General features: G+C 36.9%; 1 protein-coding gene across 1 annotated transcript in view; it reads left to right on the top strand.

Moving 5' to 3' along the window:
• PTBP3 (polypyrimidine tract binding protein 3) overlaps nt 1–19,354 on the top strand; it is a 116,936-nt gene that overhangs the window by 29,252 nt on the left and 68,330 nt on the right. Inside the window, exon 3 of the mRNA XM_031654404.1 lies at nt 6,648–6,732. Within this exon, the coding sequence (XP_031510264.1) occupies nt 6,648–6,732 (85 nt within the window). The remainder of the gene's footprint in view (nt 1–6,647; nt 6,733–19,354) is intronic.

The following is a 19,354-nucleotide window of genomic DNA, read 5'->3' as shown; positions in this document are numbered from 1 at the left end:
GCTATGATCATCCCACTGCAGTCCAGCCTGAGTGACAGAGCGAGACTCTGTCTCATAAAATAAGTAAATGAATAGTGACAGGCTAACAACATGGAGAGAGCTTATCAGCTAAAGGATAATAAAGCAGAGCATAGATTCATATTATAACTTCGTAAAATACGTATTAAGATAAATGACTTATCAAAATGAAATATGATCCAGCTATTTCATATTCATAGATATATTCTGAGATAACTGGATAAGTAGGCAAAGATGCTTAAATAAGGTGGTTACAGTGAAAATTTTTGCTTTTTTTTTTCTCTAAACAAATCTCATCACAGTGTTCTGCAGGAAAAATTCAAATGCATAGGCAGATACATGCTTTATTCTTTTTCTCAAAGGTTAACCGTAAGTGAGACTTTAATAAATGTCCTGTACAATTCTATACAAAGAAGGTATGGACTCTGGTACTAAAAATGGATACTTTTTTTCCCCCACTCTCGAGACAGTCTGACTCTGTTGCCCAGGCTGGAGTGCAGTGGTGTAATCTCGGCTCACTGCAACCTCAGCCTTCTGGGTTCAAGTGATTCTTGTGCCTCAGCCTTCTGAGTAGTGGAGATTACAGGCATGCACCACCATACCTGGCTAATTTTTGTATTTTTAGTAGAGATGGGGTTTCACTGTGTTGGTCAGGCTGGTCTCGAACTCCCGACCTCAGGTGATCCACCTGCCTTGGCCTCCCAAAGTGCTGGGATTACAGGCATGATCCACTGTGCCCAGCCTGTAGTATTGATTGGTTGATTGAGACAGAGTCTTGCTCTGTTGCCCAGGCTGGAGGGTAGTGGTGTGATCTTGGCTTACTGCAACCTCTGCTTCCCAGGTTAAAGTGATACTCCTACCTCTGTCTCCCCAGTAGCTGGGACTACAGGTGCACACCACCACACCTGGCTAATTTTTGTATTTTTAGTAGAGATGGGATTTCACCATATTGGTCAGGCTGGTCTTGATCTGCCTGCCTCAGCCTTCCAAAGTGCTGGAATTACAGGCATGAGCCACTGCACCCAGCCTGTAGTATTTATTTTTTAGCTGCCCATGTGATTGTATTGAGTAGCCAAGGCAGAGGGCTGTTAATCTTGTACCTGATACTCTGCTATAGGCTAGTATAATATAGTATAAAGGCGCAAATAGACCTCAAGGTATCTAAGAACTTTGTGTACATATTTGACAAAATTATGATATTGATAATTATAAACATAGGAATAATAGATTATGTGAACTGAACTAAAATTCTAGAACCATACACATTTTAATGTTGAAAGATGGTAAAAATTACGTTGAACCTTTTCACTTGGGATAGAAAAATTCTTAAGGATTGGTGCCATTTTATCTGTGACTAGTAGATAGGATTGGATATGTAGCAAAGGGATAGTGCTTGAAGCAGGAGAATATCATAAAAAGATGCAGAATAAGTATGATTTATTTGGAGAAAATTACATGACAGGGGAGTGTTATTGTGAGGAAGAGATCCAGATTAGAGAGAGCGTTTCATTGCCATCACAGGCGTTTAGACTTGATTCAGTAACCAGTAGAATAATTTCACATTAATGGTTGATTGGAGATTTATTTGGTAGGAAACTAGGTAACAGTTTATTGAATGAGATAAAAATAGAAAAAAATATGAGTAACTTACTTCCCTGTCAAATTGAAACTGAAATGGCATGTGTGCATTAAGAAGAATATAGTCAGGCCATGCATGGTGGCTCATGCCTGTAGTCTTAGCACTTTAGAAGGCTGAGGTGGGCAGATCACTTGAGGTCAGGAGTTCGAGACCAGCCTGACCAACACGGTGAAACCCTGTCTCTACTAAAAATACAAAAATTAGCTGGGTGTTGTGGTGGACATCTGTAATCCTAGCTGCTCAGGAGGCTGAGGCATGAGAATCATTGGAACCCAGGAGGCGGAGGTTGCAGTGAGCTAAGATCGTGTCACTGTACTCCAGCCTGGGTGACAGAGCAAGACTTTGTCTAAAAAAAAAAAAAGAAGACTATAGTCAGCTTTTGGGATTCTTAGCCCTTATCTGGGGCCTGTGTTAACAGTTTAACACCTCCTCTAGGTGCCTTTCTGGTAATCTCAAGTGTCTCTAAGAAAGTGTTTTCCTGTACATTTCTTCTTACTAGTTTTTTTATGTCAAAAATATGAAAAGAGTTGGTTCCTCACAGCAGGTAACTTGTTTGGATGGTAGAAAGGTGTTTGTGCTTTTGACTTCTCAAATGTTTGACTTTCAAGATACTGCCTTTTCTTTTTTCTCACCAATTTTTCCTTTAACTCTTTTGGTAGATTTCTTATTTGCCTTTCCCTTGAGCTGTTGTATCCCTTTATAGTTTTGTTTTAGAGAGGGTATTAGGTCAATTTTTTCTTTTTCATTTTACAAAAAGCTATTTGCTGTCAATTGAAGTTTGTGTAGTTTCTGGTGTATGTTATCTATCTTTTGTAATGTTTCTTTCTTTTCTTTTTGTTCTGCTTATCTTTGAAGGGATGCCTTCTGGACCAGTGTTGTACAGAGGCACAGAGTTGAGAATGATCTGTAACAGCGGGCTGTGGCAGAGTTGAACACAGGTGTTAGTGATGACTGTTCTAAGACAGCAAGACTCTCAAGCCAGTAGGAATCCTTTGGCTCAGAATGAAGTACCTGTTATCCTATATTTTATTTTTTAATTTTAATTTTATTAAACTTTTCAAACAATTAGAGATGCATGGCAAGTTGTAAAGATACTACAGAAAGGTCCTGTGTGCCCCTCACAAAGTTTCCTCCAGTGGTCACATCTTATGTAATTATAGTACACCATCAAAACAGGAGCATTGGTATTGGCACAGTGCCTGTATATAGTTCTATTTGATTTTATTGCATATGTAGATTCTCATAACTACCATCACAGTCAAGATACAGAACTAATCCATCACCACAAAGATCTCCTTATGGTACCGTATATAATCATACCTACCACCTCCGCCCAACCATCTTTACCTCCTGGCAACCACTAATCTGTTTTCCATCTCTATGATTTTTGTCATTTTGAGAATACTGTAGGTGAAATCATAGAGCATATTATCTTTTGAGGTTGCTAAGTGTATGTTTAGTTTTTTTTAAGAAAACACCAAACTACTTTCCAGAGTGTCTGTACCATTTTACATTGCTACCAACAATGTATGAGAGATCCATTTTTTCCACATCCTGGTCTGCATTTGATATTGTAACTTTTTATTTTAGGTGTTCTGATAGTTAAGTGGTAGTATCATGGTCTTACTTTTTCCTTGAAGTGGCTTTTGATTTCCATTTCCTTAATGACTAATTAGGTTGAGCATCTTTTCATGTACTCACTGGCCTTCTTTGGAGAAATACCTTTTCAAATCCAATGGGTTGTCTTTTTTTATTGTTGAGCTTAAGGGCTCTTAGGTGTTCTAGGTACCAGTTTCTTGTGAGATACGTGATTTGCAAATACTTTCTTCCATTCTCTGTGTTGTCTTTTTATTCTCTCAATGATGTTCTTTGAAATACAAAAGTTTTTATATTTGACAAAGTGCAGTTCAGTTTATTTATTTTTTGTCATTTGTGCTTTTGCTTTTGATAATCCATTTTTTAAAAAAATTTTTATTTAAAAGATACGGGGTCTCCCTGTGTTTCCCAGGTTGGTCTTGAACTCTTGACCTTAAGTGATCCTCCCTCCTTGGCCTCCCAAAGTGCTGGGAATACAGGTGTGAGCCACTGTGCCCAGCTTTTTGTACCCTATATAAATGCAACAATATAGCATGTATTCTTTGTGACTGACTTTTTTTTTTTTTTTTCTTTGATACGGAGTCTCGCTTTGTCGTCCAGGCTGGAGTGCAGTGGCATGATCTCGGCTCACTGCAACATGTGCCTTCTGGGTTCATGCCATTCTCCTGCCTCAGCCTCCTGAGTAGCTGGGACTACAGGTGCCAGTAGAGACGGGGTTTCACCATGTTAGACAGGATGGTCTTGATCTCCTGACCTTGTGATCTGCCCACCTCGGCCTCCCAAAGTGCTGGGATTACAGGTGTGAGCCACCGCGCCCGGCCGTGACTGACTTTTTAGGTTTGTGAGATTTGTTTATGTTATGTGGAGCCGTAGTTCATTCTCATTGTTGTATAGTCATTGCATACATTTACAAACATTCACTCAGCTATTCTACAGTTGATGGCATTTAGTTGTTTCCAGTTTGACGAGTACAAATAATGCTGCTGAAGACAATCTGGCATGTCTGGGTGCACACAAGCAGGCAATATCTTGGGGTTTATGCATCGGAGTAGACTATATAGGGATCCTAGTATATTCATATATTTGGCTTTAGTAGATTGGATCAGACAGTTTTCCAAGTGGTACCAGTTTACACTCCCACTAAGTTATACTTAGCTCCCATGTAAGAGTTTTTGTTACTCCATATTATTACTAACATCATATTGTCAATCTTTTTAATATTATAGTATTTCATGCTGGTTTTAACTTGCATTTCCCTGATGATCAATGAGGATGCGGTCAAATATCTTATGTTTGATTGGATATGGTATTAGTCATTTATATGTGGTTTAAGAAAACATTTATTTCTTGTTCACTTAGAATGGTGGTAGCTGTTATGGAGCTATACTTGTTATTCTGAGAATCAGGCTGAAAGAGTACCTCCTATTTGAGATATGCTCTTACTTCAGAGAGAAAGAGAAAAAACTAGCAGAAATGACTGATATCTTTGAAATTACTGTTTGGATTAAGTATAGGTCCTGTCCATTCGTGTTCCATTGCCCAAAGGATATTACAAAACCGTGTTCATTGTCAGTGGGGAAGGGAGTTATACTCCTCCCACTGGAGGCATTGCAAGTCACATGACCATGGTCGGGGGTGAATAATTCTTGTTCAGGAAAAGGAGAGGGTACAAATACTCTGGAACGGTAACATAGTCCACCACTTTGTGAGATGGCTGTTCAAGTCTCTTGTCATTTTTTGGTTATCTTGGCTTTTTCTTACTGAATTCTAGTGTTTTGTTTTTCCTTTTTTCTTTTTCTTACTACGTTCTGGATATAAATCCTTTGTTGGTTTTATGTATTGCAGATATCTTCTTATTCCATGACTTGTCTATTTATTCTCCTAATGATGTCTTTTGTTAAATAAAATTGTCACTATTATCTAGCTTGTCAGTATTTTTGCTTTATAGTTGTGCTTTTTGTTATTCTTGAAAAAATACATTTCTGCAAATCTCTGAAGAGCTAAAGTGACCACCCTCAAGTGGTTTTTAAGATTATATTAACTTGATGTATGGATAGAAACGTACTGATGCTATCTCATATGTGTGGAAGATACATCTGTTAGTAATGCATTTAACCAAATTCCTCATATAAAAATCATGTTGAGTAAGTTTTAATTTTTACTATTAATACATTTAAAGCCGCGAAAATGTAACTTTCTCTATTTGCAGATAGCCAGCAAACCACAAAATCTGTTAATTATCATATGTAACCTGATAATATCTACATCTCAACTATTATTAGGAAGACCTGTGCTTTAAGTGAGGCCTTAGTCTTGATTTTTCTGGGAGTTGAGATTTTCAGTTTTCTTTTATCCTGCTTACTTAATCCCTTCTTCTTGTTCCGGGATGTTACTATAAATTTCTGGTGAAATATCCAAAGGGAGTAATTTCTGGATGTTTAATACAGGACTTGTTTAAATAATTGTATTTCTATTATGTAGATATATTGGTGGTTTGTCTTTCTTCAGCAAAGACTGAAGTTGTTCCCTACAGAAGTGGCAGCTACATTTAAACATGAAATATGTGCTGTAACACTGTTACTGTTCTAATATTTGTAGGATTGTTTGGGGATTATTTTTATTATCCAGTGGATCAAAACACTTGTTCTTAAAAATTGACCAAGCTAAACCGATAGTACTATTTAAAATAGGTTGGTTTTAACTTTGTACACAGTATTTATTGTCCTTCCTAAAAGTAATCTTGTAGATGTTGGTCATAGATCTTACGTTACAATGAAAAGACTTCTCTGACTTACTTTTTTAGTGTTGCCAGTCGGTTTTGGAAGTTGATCAAAACTCTTACCTGAAAAAAAGAGTAAATTACTTAAACAGTTGTTTAAGAACTAGTCTGTATTAAAGATCATTTTGAGGATTAATGGATAAAAAGTTATTGATTATAAAGAATTTGGCCAATATGGAAATGAATTATATTTTCAATACATTGGTATTGAAAAGTCAGGATTCTTAGGGAGGACTGTACAAACTGTTTGGATATAAATGTATGCTACAAAAACAATGTTATAATGCAACCCCCTAAATATAGTGTGGCAGTTTCAGATGTTACATTTTGGAAACCAGGGTTTGGTTAGAAAGAATTTCAAGATTATGCCCCCATTTCTGTGGTGGCAGTTGTGTTTTTTAAATAACTAATACTATAGTTGTGGATTTGCAGTAATTTTTTCTTGCTATGCAGTTCATTTCCAACCTTTTGATTTTGTGATTCTTGAGGAGTTCCCCGTTTGATGTCTTCGTACAAAGATGAAGCAATATTATTAGCTTTTAATACTTTTAGTAGTAAATATAGACCATTATCTACAACTTGGTTTATTAACCAAACATTGGTTTTGCTTTTCAGCGGGGATCTGATGAGCTTCTTTCTTCTGGCATCATTAACGGACCTTTTACCATGAATAGTTCTACTCCTTCTGCAGGTGTGTATGGTGAGTTTTTTTTTTTTTTTTTTTTTTTATTTTTTTTTTTCCTGTGTTTTTGGTTTTTTTTTTTTTTTTTTTTTTTTTTAAATGTTTTCTTTCCATGGGTTTCAAAATTTTTTTACAGTGTTCTTATTTTGCTTGTCTTATGTTGAAGTGCCACTGCTTATAACAGACTCTAAAATTTGTTTCAGTAAAGTACTATATGATGTTTACATAGATGAAATCACTAGTTATACCTCTGAAATTTTAAGGATTCGTTTGGATCTAATTTGATGATTCTTTTTTTGATTGATGTTCTTTGTGTTACATAATTTTGATAAAAAGACTGTCAATATGTTGGTGACCCAGAACTATTGAGTGAAAGAGCTAGATATGAAACTTGTGTTGAGGTTGGGCATGGTGGCTCACACCTGTAATCCCCAGCACTTTGGGAGGCCAAGGCTGGCTGATCACCTGAGGTCAGGAGTTCAAGACCAGCCCGGCCAACATGGCGAAACCCTGTCTCTACTAAAAATACAAAACTTAGCTGGGCGTGGTGGCAGGAACCTGTAATCCCAGCTACTCAGGAGGCTGAGGCAGGGAGAATTGCTTGAACCTGGGAAGTGGAGGTTGCAGGGAGCCGAGATGTGCCATTGCACTCAGCCTAGGGGACAGAGTGAGACTCTGTCTCAAAAACAAAAAGCAAAAAACAATTGTTTTGAGTGATGATGGACTTGGAATAGAAGTATTAAAGTATAAGACAATACGTTCTAAAAATTGAAGTAATTTACCTACCATAAGGTACCACATGATTTAAAAATAAATGTTCTTGAAATGTAGTGGCTGTAAAGTGAATTGAAGGAGTGCAGTACTGGAAAGAGAGTGAGCAGTGAAGAGGCTATTGCTGTAATCCTAATAAAGGATGGTAACTGGCACTGTGGCAGTAGTAGTGTGATGAAGAAAATTGAATAACTTAAAGAAGATAAAATTGATAGTAATTGATGATTAATTGAATGTTTGAATAAGGGATTTCATCACTGATTTCCAGGGTTTGGATGTGGACTTGGATAATTGGATAGATGAATGGTAATGAATGGTTATGCCGTTCATTTCTATTCATATGTAGGAAGAACGGAGTTGGACAACACAGCAGGTTCAGATTTGTATATATTGAGTTTGAGGTTCCTGTTGAACACTCAAATGGAAATGACAGATAGGCAGTGGGTTCCTGGTCTCAACATCACGAAAGAAATTTGGTAGTATCATACACAGTTGACAACTGAAGCCATGGGCATGGAGAGTTTCAGAGAAGGGAGGGTTTCTTTATCCAGATGTTTTTGGAGTTGTAGGGAGTTAAGAATGAATGGACCTCCCTTTCCAGATCAGGAATTTATATGGTGTTTGGGACCATGGGAACGTAGATGTTCAGGAAAGTGAACAAGTATAGAGATAGAATGAAAATAACTGGATCTACCAAGCTCATTCTAGCTTATTTTAATGTAACTGTTAATAATAATTCTTTTTAAAAATGAAGGCGTTAAAGCATACAGGATAGTAGAACAATGGTATGAAATTGTAACAGCCTCAGGCACACTAGGACTTTTAACAGTCATTCTATTTAGGTGTTGTTATTAAAAAATTAACATCTGATTCTGTCACCTAACACTAAAATTCTGTTTAGGTGTTGTTTTGAAAAATTCTCTTAGCTTAATGTGGACATGTCTTTTTCCATGTCAACTTTAAATTTCATCTAGTTCAGTGGTGTCCAATCTTTTAGCTTCCCTGAGCCACATTGGAAGAAGAATTCTCTTGGGCCACACATAAAATACACTAACATTAACGATAGCCGATGAGCTAAAAAAACATCGCAAAACAATCTTACAACGTTTTAAGAAAGTTTACGAATTTGTGTTGGGCCACATTCAAAGCTGTTCTGGGCTGCATGCTGTGCACAGGCTGCATGTTGGACAACCTTGATCTAGTTCTAAAACAAAGAATCCTTCTTCCCCAAACCTTTACCTACAGTATCTTAGGGATTCAGATAAGAATTATGTTAGAGTTATATGTTAATGTGAAATGTCGATCATTTTGTGGTATTATCTTTCCGTTTAGGAATGTGACCTATGATTCAGTGTTTTTAGGTTCTATTTTATGTCCATTGACAATTTTGAAAAAGTTCCACACTTTTCCATATAAATCATATACTTTTCTTTTAAAATGTAATCTTAGGAATTAATGGCAGAGATTGTTTATTGTGTTCCCCAATGCTATTCTTTCGTTTTTTTTTTTTCCAACAGATCCTCTATTTTTGTCTGGCACATTGCTACCCAGATGAAACTACTACTTTTCTGTTCTTCCTTATAGCTAGATGTGGTCATGTAATTAAGTCCTGACAAGGTATAAGTGGAAGTGTAGTATGAAACTTTCAGGGCGTCTCTGCATGGGTACACTGTTTTTCCTTTTTTCCCCTCCAATCTTATTGCCTGTGGGTGTTCCCGCTTCTTAGATGATGATGGGAATGACAGGCATCTGTAACAGAGACAGCTAGAGCCTGATAACTTTGTCACCATTCCAGAGCTGGAATTCCTACATTTAGACTTTTCATGTGAGCAAGAGATTAACTTCTTCTTTTTTTCTCTTTTGAGACTGAGTCTTGCTCTGTCTTGCCCAGGCTGGAGTGCAGTGGTGCAGTCTCTGCTTACACTAACCACCGTCTCCTGGTTTCAAGAGGTTGTCTTGACTCAGCCTCTGAGTACCTGGGATTATAGGCGCCTGCCACCATACTGGACTAATTTTTGTATTTTTAGTAGAGACAGGGTTTCACCATGTTAACCAGGTTGGTCTCGAACTCCTGACCTTGAGTGATCCACCCGCCTTGGCTTCCCAAAGTGCTGGGATTACAGGCATGAGCCTGAGATTAACTTCTAAATAACTATTACTTCAAATGTTGTTATATGCAACTAAACTTAATTTAGTATTTTTACTCTTATTGAGTGGGAATTTTTTTTTCCTATTTTCATTTTTAACGGGATACTGGAGTACAGAGAAGACCTGTGGATTTTTGAATATTTATTTTGTGTCTACTAACTTTAAAATGTCTTAGTAATTTTTTATTAGTTTTTGAATTTTGCAGTTATTCAATGATGTGTCTTCAAATAAAGATAATTTCAAGTATATAAATATATGGATTATTTTGTTAACTTGTTATATATTCAGTGGAACCTCCGTAAATGAGTTGAATAACAGTGGTATTTGTGATTATCTTTGTCTTGTTCTTAATTGCGGTGGAGGTGACTTTATTATTTAATCTTTTAATATAATGTTTGCGGTTGGGGTTTTTTGTTTTGGTTTGTTTTTCAAACAGGGTCTTGGTCTGTTGCCTAGCCTGGAGTCCAGTGTCCCAAACACGGCTCACTGCAGCCTCAACTTGCTGGGTTCAGGCAGTCCTCTCACCTCAGCCTTTTAAGTAGCTGGGACTACAGGCGTGTGCCACCACACCCAGCTAATTTTTTATTTTCTGTAGAGACGGGGCCTTACTATGTTGCCCATAGGCTGGTCTCAAACTCCTGGGATCAATCAGTCCTCCTTCCTCGGCCTCCTAAAGTGCTGGGATTACAGGCATGAGCCACTGCACCTTGCCGGGTTTTGATAATAATCCTTCATCATACTTTAATCATTTTCTTCCTTTTCTATTTTACTTAGTTTTTATTATCGATGGCTATAAATGTTACCATCATCTTTTGTGCTTCTGTTTATTGTAAGATTTGGTCTCCATTCATTTTTTGATGTAGTGAAATACAATTTCCTGATGTTGACCCATTCTTGCTTGCCTGGAATAAACCAACTTGGTCATGGGGTATTATTTCGATATGCTATATTCAGATGCAGGTTAGATGGCTAATAGAACTGTAATACAAACCTAAAAATACAGATTTAAGTTTATTTCTAAGTTCTTCTGAAGTCTGGGTAAGTAGTTAGGGGCTCACTTAGTTTCTTGAATTGTGTTGGGGACCAGACTTTTTCTCTTTTGTTGTTCTTTTATCCTCAACATGACTACTTCTCAAGATCTAAAATAGTATTCTCTCTCCATTGTACCCACAGGAAGGGTAACAAGGACAGTTGAAGCTGAACTTTTTCATCCATTTTAGGCCATAATGATGAAAATTACACTCTAAGGGTGAGAGATGAGAAGTGGAGGCTGAGTCCCTTACAGGGACAAGACCGAGAAGTTGCACTTTTTTCTCATTCTGTTAGCTAGAACTTTGTCACATCAACACATCAGCTTCAAGGGGGCGAGGGTGAAGGGTCTAGGAAATTAGTCTTTATTCTGGTGTTCCCTGTCTAATCATAATTGAGGGAGTTCGATAACTTTACAAGGGAAGGAGAATAGAGATACTGAAGGGGACACTCTCACATATACGTTCAACCACATATATACTGTATTTTGTGTATGTTTATAATTTTTAGAGCTATATTAATAAAATATTTCTTCATTTCTTTCTTTTTGTACTCTAATTGGTTAGTATTACTGTTACCATAACATCATGAAATACATATACCATATAATCAGCATCCAGAGCAAGAAATAGAACATTGCTAATACTCGCAGGAGTCGTTCTTCCCTTTTTCATTCATTTCCTCTTTCCAAGTGTATTCATTAGCCTGACTTCTAACATCATAAGTTAGTTTTTTGTGTTTGTAAACTTTATATGAATAAGCCAATAAATATAGTATATCCTCCTTCCTGTCTGGTTTCTTTCATTCAACATTATGCTTGTGAGAGTAACCCTTGTTGTGTATTGCCCCTTTCATTCTTCTCATTTCTTTTTTTTTTTTTTTTTTGGCGGAGGCCGGGTTTCTCTTTCTAGCCTGGAGTGCAGTGGCCGGATCTCAGCTCACTGCAAGCTCCGCCTCCCGGGTTCCCGCCATTCTCCTGCCTCAGCCTCCCAAGTAGCTGGGACTACAGGCGCCCACAACCGCGCCCGGCTAATTTTTTGTATTTTTAGTAGAGACGAGGTTTCACCGTGGTCTCGATCTCCTGACCTTGTGATCCGCCCGCCTCGGCCTCCCAAAGTGCTGGGATTACAGGCGTGAGCCACCGCGCCCGGCCCATTCTTCTCATTTCTATACAGTATTTTATTCTATTGATGGACATTTGAATTATTTCCATTTTATACATAGTGTTGCTATGAATATTCCCTTTTTATGTGTTTCATTGCATTTGCTTGTGTGCGCTCTATCTCTCATTTTGGTCAAAAATACCAAATGTACCATCTTGTCCATTTTTGAGTATACAGTGTAGTAATGTTAACTATAGGAACATTGTTGTACAACAGATCGCTAGAATTTTTTCATCTTAACAAAACTGAAACCCTATCCATTTAGCAACAACTCTTCCTTTTCTAGCCCATTCTGCTTTCTGTTTCCAAGAGTTTGGCTATTTTAGATACCTCATATAAATGGAATCATGCAGCATTTTTCTTTTTGTGATTGGCTTATTTCACTTAGCATAGTGTCCTCAAGGTTCATTTGTTGCAGCAGATGAAAGGGTTTCTCTTTTTTGTAGGGTGAATAATTGTATGTATCTACCACATTTTATTTATCCATTCATCTGTCCATGGGCATTTAGGTTGCTTCCACCTCTTAGCTATTGTGCTGTTGTGAGTAATGCTGCAATGAACATGGTGTGCACATATCTCTTTGAGATCCTGTTTTTAATTCTTTTCGTTATACCAGAAGTGAGATTGCTGGATCATATGGTAATTCTGTTTTTTATTATTTTGAGGAATCATCATACTGTGCTTCATAGTGGCTGCACCATTATTCCCACCAGTAGTACACAAGGGTTTCAGTTTTTCCACATCCTTGTCAATACTTATTTTTTGGGTTTTAAATTTTTTCAGATAATGGCCATCCTAACAGATGTGACTTGATATGTGGTTTTGATTTGTATTTCCCTGATGATTAGTGATGCTGAACATCTTTTCTTGTGCTTGTTGGCTATTCATATATCTTCTTCGGAGAAATATCTATTCTAATCCTTTACCTATTTTTTTTTTTTGTTTTACTAATTTTAAAATTTTCTCTGTGATAAGCCCTGTCCCCAGACTGCAATTTTCCTAGTTTATGACTGGGATGTTTTTATTGTTGTTGAGTTGTAGTAGCTCTTTATGTATTCTGAATATTAACCCCCCATCACATATGTGGTTTACAATTTTTTTCTCCCATTTCTTTCATTGCCTTTTTACTCTGTTATTCCCTTGCTGTGCAGAGGGTTTTGAGTTTGATATTAGCACCATTTGTTCATGTTTTCTTTTGTTGCTTGTGCATTTGGTGTTATATCCAAGAAATCTTTGCCAAATCCACTGTCATGAACCTTTGTCTCTTCTAGATCTTTTATAGTTTCAGGTCTTAGGTCTAGGCCTTTAATTCATTTTGAGTTATGTTTTTTTGTGTGTGGTGTAAAGTAAGGGTCAATTTCATTCTTTATAAATGTGGATATACATTTTACCAGCACCATATGTGGAAGAAACTGTTCTTTTCCTATCATGTAGCCTTGGCATCTTTGTTGAAGATCATTTGACCATGTAAGTGAGAGTTTATTTCTGGGTTCTCTAGTCTGTTCCATTGGTCTGTATGTTTGTCTTTATGTCAGTAACATACTGTTTGAATTACTATTGCTTTGTAATGTGTAGAAGTTAGGAAATGTGAGGCCTTCAGCTTTGTTTTTCTTAAGATTGCTTTGGCTATTTGGGATCCTTTGTGATTTTATATGAATGTCAGGATTTTTTTTTTTTCTCTGCAAAAATGCCATTGGGATTTTGATAGGGATTGCATTGATCCTGTAAATCACTTTATATATTATAGACATTTAAACAATTTCAAGTCTTTCAGTCCATGAACATGGATATCTTTTCTTTTCTGGTTTTTTGGAGACAGAGTTTTGCTCTTGTCGCCCAGTCTGGAGTGCAGTGGCACGATCTTGGCTCACTGCAACCTCTGCCTCCGAGGTTGAAGTGATTTTCCTGCCTCAGCCTCCTGAGTAGCTGGGACTGCAGGCGCCCGCCACCATCCCCGGCTAATTTTTGTATTTTTAGTAGAAATGGGATTTCACCATGTTGGCCAGGTTGATCTCAAACTCCTGACCTCAGGTGATCTGTTCACGTCGGCCTCCCAAAGTGCTGGGATTATAGGTGTGAGCCACTGTACCTGGCCACATTTATGGATATTCTTGACATATCTTTTCATGGACAAATGTGTGCATTTTACTTGAGTATGTGTCTAGAAGTGGAATTGTTGGGTCCTAGCATGTGCAGGTGCTTATCTTTAGTAGAGTCTACTAATTTTCAAAAGTGATTTTATACTCTTACCAGAAATTATGTCAGTTTAGTTATTCCAGAACTTTGCCAATACTTAATTGTGTGTGTGTGTGTATATATGTGTGTGTGTGTGTGTGTGTGTGTATATATATATATATATATATTTTTTTTTTTTAAGACAGTCTCACTTTGTCACCCAGGCTGGAATGCAGTGGCATGGTCTCAGCTCACTGCAACCCCGCCTCCTGGGTTCAAGCGATCCACATGCCTCAGGCTCCTGAGTAGCTGAGATTACAGGCACGTGCCAGTATACCTGGCTAATTTTTATATGTTCAGTAGAGACAGGGTTTTACCATGTTGGCCAGCCTGGTCTCGAACTCTTGACCTCAAGTGATCCGTCCACCTTGGCTTCCCAAAGTGCTGGTAATACAGGTGTGAGCCACCAGGCCTGGCCGATATTGTTTATTTTTAATTTTAGTTGTTCTGGTAAGCATATATTGATAGTTCATTGTGACTTTTGTTTGCATAATTATTAATGAAATTGATTATATTTTCATATGCTTACTGATCATTTGGATACTTTTAATGAAGTGGCTACTCCGATCTTTTGCCTGTTTTTCTGTTGGGTTGTTTGCCTTTTTAACTTGTTTTCTTATATATTCTGAATATGAATACTTTGTTATACATGTATGCAGATACCCTCTGACACTATAATTTACAAATTAATACTTAATGGCGACTTTTGTTAAACAGACTTTTTCATGTAGTATACTTCATGTTTTTCGCTTAATGGCTACTATTTTTTGCATCTTATTAGAAATGGACTTCAATTGTCTGCAAATTGATTGATGTTAACATTTTTTTCTCAGATTATGAAGTCTCTTCTTTTGAAACCATTGTATATATAATTATTGAAGTCTTATGAAGCTGAATGTTAAAGAAATCTAATTGATTTACAAATAAAGATGATATGGGTTAATAATATTCCTAAGAAGGAAACCACTGCTAACAAACTGAATAATTTGTATTTATATATATATGTGTATATATACACACAAACAGTAAGTATTATATGTGTGTAGATGTAATCACATAATCACGTAATCACAGCTCACTACAGCCTCGACCTCCCAGGTTCAAGAGTTCCTCCCACCCCAGCCTCTCAAGTAGCTGGGACCATGGGCACATGCCATCACATCCAGCTAATTTTTAAATTTTTTTGTAGAGTCTGGGTCTCCCTGTGTTCCTCAGGTTGGCCGCAAACTTCTGGGCTCAAGTAATTCTCCTGTCTCTGCCTTCCAAAGTGTTGGGATTATAGATGTGAGCCACGGCACCTGGCCTCCTAGAACTTTTGTTTACCAAAATACTTATAAACTGTTAATATGCTCTTTTGCTTTGCAAATAGCTAGTTTTTTTTTTTTTAATCAAATCAAACTTTAATGACCTATTTTTAAAGAACTCAGTATTAAATTTGGCTGCATTGATGGTATAAGCATTATAGAAGACAGAAATTTATTTTCATCACATTCAACAAGTTCTGAAGTAGTCAGTGCTCCAATGTATATGGTGTCTGTTTTCAGATTTAGCAAATGATCCTAGAGGTTATTGGAACTCGTACAAAGAAAAGAGAAAAGAACATACTCCCTCCTTATGAAGACACTTAAGGGAAAAGCAGCACATGTCATTTTCGTTTACATCCTGTTTTCTTAGTCTCACAGCCACACCTAGCTACTTAGGAAGCTAAGAATGTAGTTCTTTTTTCTGACAGGCATGTGCTTAGCTAAAAATAGGTGGTTTTACGTAGAAAACAAATATTGGAAAACAAATTTGCATTCTCTGCCACTGGGATTGAATGCTATGATTTAATAATAAGCACTAGTTTCTCTTATCAGTTAATTTGAGTACTTGGCTTTTCATAGCAAGAAATGCATTCAGATTGCTTTAAATAAAGGCATGTGAAGAATTGTGAACGCTAATCTCCATACTTGATAAATAATTCTTAAATCCATCAAATAAGCAATACCTTAAAGCTGCTCTAAGAATTAATAAGTTTAAAGAAAACTCACCTGCAGTCTTAATGCTCACCCATATAAATTTTGTGATTTAATTTTTCTGATTCGTGAAAGATCTGTAGATTTTTACTCTCAACCATGAGAGAGTAACTGGGACTGGATTTACTGTCAGTTGTTTTTAGACAATGGGCAACAAGTACAACAGGATTGTGGTCCCAGAAGGGAAACAATTGAGGTAACCCTATTGTCACCCTGGCTTTCTTTCTAGACTATGGGAGTTGTGGGAACCAAGCAGACATGGTACAATTGCTGAGTTGAAGAGAGAGATTGAAGTTTGGGAAGGTTGAGTCACCTGGGAGGTATGCGAGCAGAGTATGAGAGAGAAGGGCCTATGTAGAAAAAGTGCTTCAGAAATAATACCTTTGAATCTGTTGTTGAATATTATTAAGCCACATATGCACAGCACATATGCCTGTGAGGTCAGGCAGAGAACAACCAGAGAGCTATAAGCTTAACTTTCCAGGACTCACACAGGACTGGGAGGGATATTTGAGTGATAGCCAACTACAATAGAGAGTCCTTGTTGAATACTTGAAGCACACTTAAGGCACCTGACGCCAGAGGAGACATGCCTTGACAGTAGAACTGAACTAGCTCCAGCATGAAGGCAAATTCAAATCCACCCTAATGAAACTTAAAAACAAGCTCCAAAACAATGTAGCTGATCTGAAAGTAACTTACATTTTTCTAAAAATGAAGTCTAACACTTTAGAAGAAATAACAAATATAACAAAACAACAGAATAACAAATTCTGGTGCTCATAATGTGGAGCATCCAATTGCCAGACTTGTTAGGAACCACAAAAATGTGACCCACAAACAAGTGAAAAATCAATCAACAGAAATAAACCTAGAAAATTACAGAGATGGTGGAATTATCAGCTGTGCACTCTGAAACAGTTACTAAAAGTATATTCAAGTATTTAAAGGAAAATACGAGCATAGGAAGGAGAAAAAATCAAATAGAACTTACAGAGGTTAAAAATAAGACACCTGAAAAAAATACATAATGGCATTCATAGCACGTTACATTCTACAGAAGAAAACATCCGTGAATTTGAAGATAGCAAATGAAACTAAAGCATACAGACAGAAAAAACTGAAGACTGGGTGTGGTGGCTTACCCCCGTAATCCTTGCACTTTGGGAGGTCAAGGCGGGTGGATCACCTGAGGTCAGGAGTTTGAGACCATCCTGACCAACATGGTGAAACCCCTTCTCTACTAAAAATATAAAAATTAGCTGGGCGTGGTGGCGTGCACTGGTAATCTCAGCTACTTGGGAGGAGTAGAATTGCTTGAATTCTACTGAGGCAGGAGAATTGCTTGAACCCCAGGGGCGAAGGTTAGAGTGAGCTGAGATCGTACCACTTCACTCCATCCTGGGCAGAAAAGCAAGACTCTGTCTCAAAAATCAAAACAAAAGAAAAAAACTGGAAAAGAAGTGAACAGAGCCTAAGTAACCTCTGGACAAAATCAAGCAGTCTAAACGTACATATGTATACTGAAGTTGCGGGAAAAAATGGTTGGGGCAGAGAGCAGAAATACATCTCAAGAAATTATCCCAAATTTCCCATATGTATTGGAAAGCATAAACCCACTTATCAAGAAGTTCAGTGAACCTTAAGCAGGATAAACACAACGGAAACCACACCCAGGCTTATCATAATTAAATTGCTGGAAACCAGGAATGCAGAGTAAATCTTAAAAGTAGCCAGAGCAGGCAGGGGTGGGGATTGGTGGAGATTGGGGGAACCACTTTTCCTTCAAAAGAACAAAGATTAGAATGAGGAGAGAGATTTCTTACCTGATACGGTGCAAGCCAGAAGACAATGAAACATCATTAGAGTGCTGGAAAAAAAAAAAAATCAAACTGGAATTCTATATGAAATTTAGAAATGAAGTTAAAATCTTCTTTCAGACACACAAGAGCTGAGAGCATTTGTTAGCAGCAGACTTCCATTTCATGAAATGGTAAGGGAAATACTTTAAACATGAGGAAAATGATACCAGTTAGAAACCTGGGTTTTATACAACATGATAAATATGTGGATATATGGCTTTTCCTCCCTTTTTGTTGTTAATTTAAAAGATTATTGACTATTTAAAGCAAGATAATATATTTTTGGGGGTTATGACATGGGAAAAGCAAAATACACAACAGTACCACAAAGGATAGCTTGAGGGAAAGAGACATAAACTTTGGAAGGTTCTTACAGTGTACTGAGGTGTTTTAATATTATTTGAGGGTAGTCTGTGATAAAGATGTATATTGTCTACTCCAGAGCAGTCACTTAAAAAAAAAAAAAAGGTAAAAAGGGATAGCATATAATGTAAATGAAATAGAATACCAAAAAATAAAATCCAACGAAAGCTAGGAAACAAGGGAAAAAGGGAATAAAAAATAAATGGGACAAATAGAAAAAATAACAAGATGGTGGACTTCTAAACGCAACCATGTTAATAATTATACGAAGTGGGAATGGGATAAAAAATTCAATTAAAAGGCAGATTGTTTAGATGAAAGGAAGACCGAGTTATTTGATGTGCATAAGAAACCCATTTTAAATATGAAATCTCAGGTAGAAAGCCAAAGGTTGGGAAATAAAATATATGCAAACATTAATCATAAAAATGTTGGAGTAGCTAGCTATACTAATATCAGGAAAAGTTGACTTTGGGCAAAAGAATATTACCAGGGATAAAGAGAGACATTTCATAATGATGAAGAGGTCAATTTATTGAGTAGACGTAATCTAAATATAGATCTGTTTAATTACATAGTTGCAAAATACGTAAAGTGAAAACTAATAGAATGAAACAGAAATAGATAAATCTTCAAGTATATTTAGAGATAGCACTCCTCTGCCAGTAATTGATAGTATAGTAGACAGAAAATCAGTAAAGGTATAGAACAGGGATTGGCAAGTTCTTACCTGTGGGCCAAATCCATCGCATTGACCACTTTTAAATTTCCCATTAGCTAAGAGTGGTTTTTAAAATTTCAAATGGTGAAAAATACTAAAGGATAAGATTAAATGACACACAAAACTTTTGTGAAATTCAAATTTCTGTATCCATACATAAAATTGTATTTGAACACAGTTATGTGATTTGTTTATAGCTGTTTTCATGCCGTAACTGCACAGTTGAGTAGTTCTGACAGAGATCCTGTGGCCCACAACATCTGAAATATTTATGTGCCTGTTTAAGAGAAAGTTGGTAGATCCCTAATATAGACATTTTAAACCAGCTTGATC

The sequence above is a fragment of the Papio anubis genome, chromosome 13 (genome assembly GCF_008728515.1).
Source record: "Papio anubis isolate 15944 chromosome 13, Panubis1.0, whole genome shotgun sequence".
Taxonomy (NCBI): Eukaryota; Metazoa; Chordata; class Mammalia; order Primates; family Cercopithecidae; genus Papio; species Papio anubis.
Note: the sequence above shows the minus strand (reverse complement) of the source record. Positions and strands in the feature narration are given on the sequence as shown.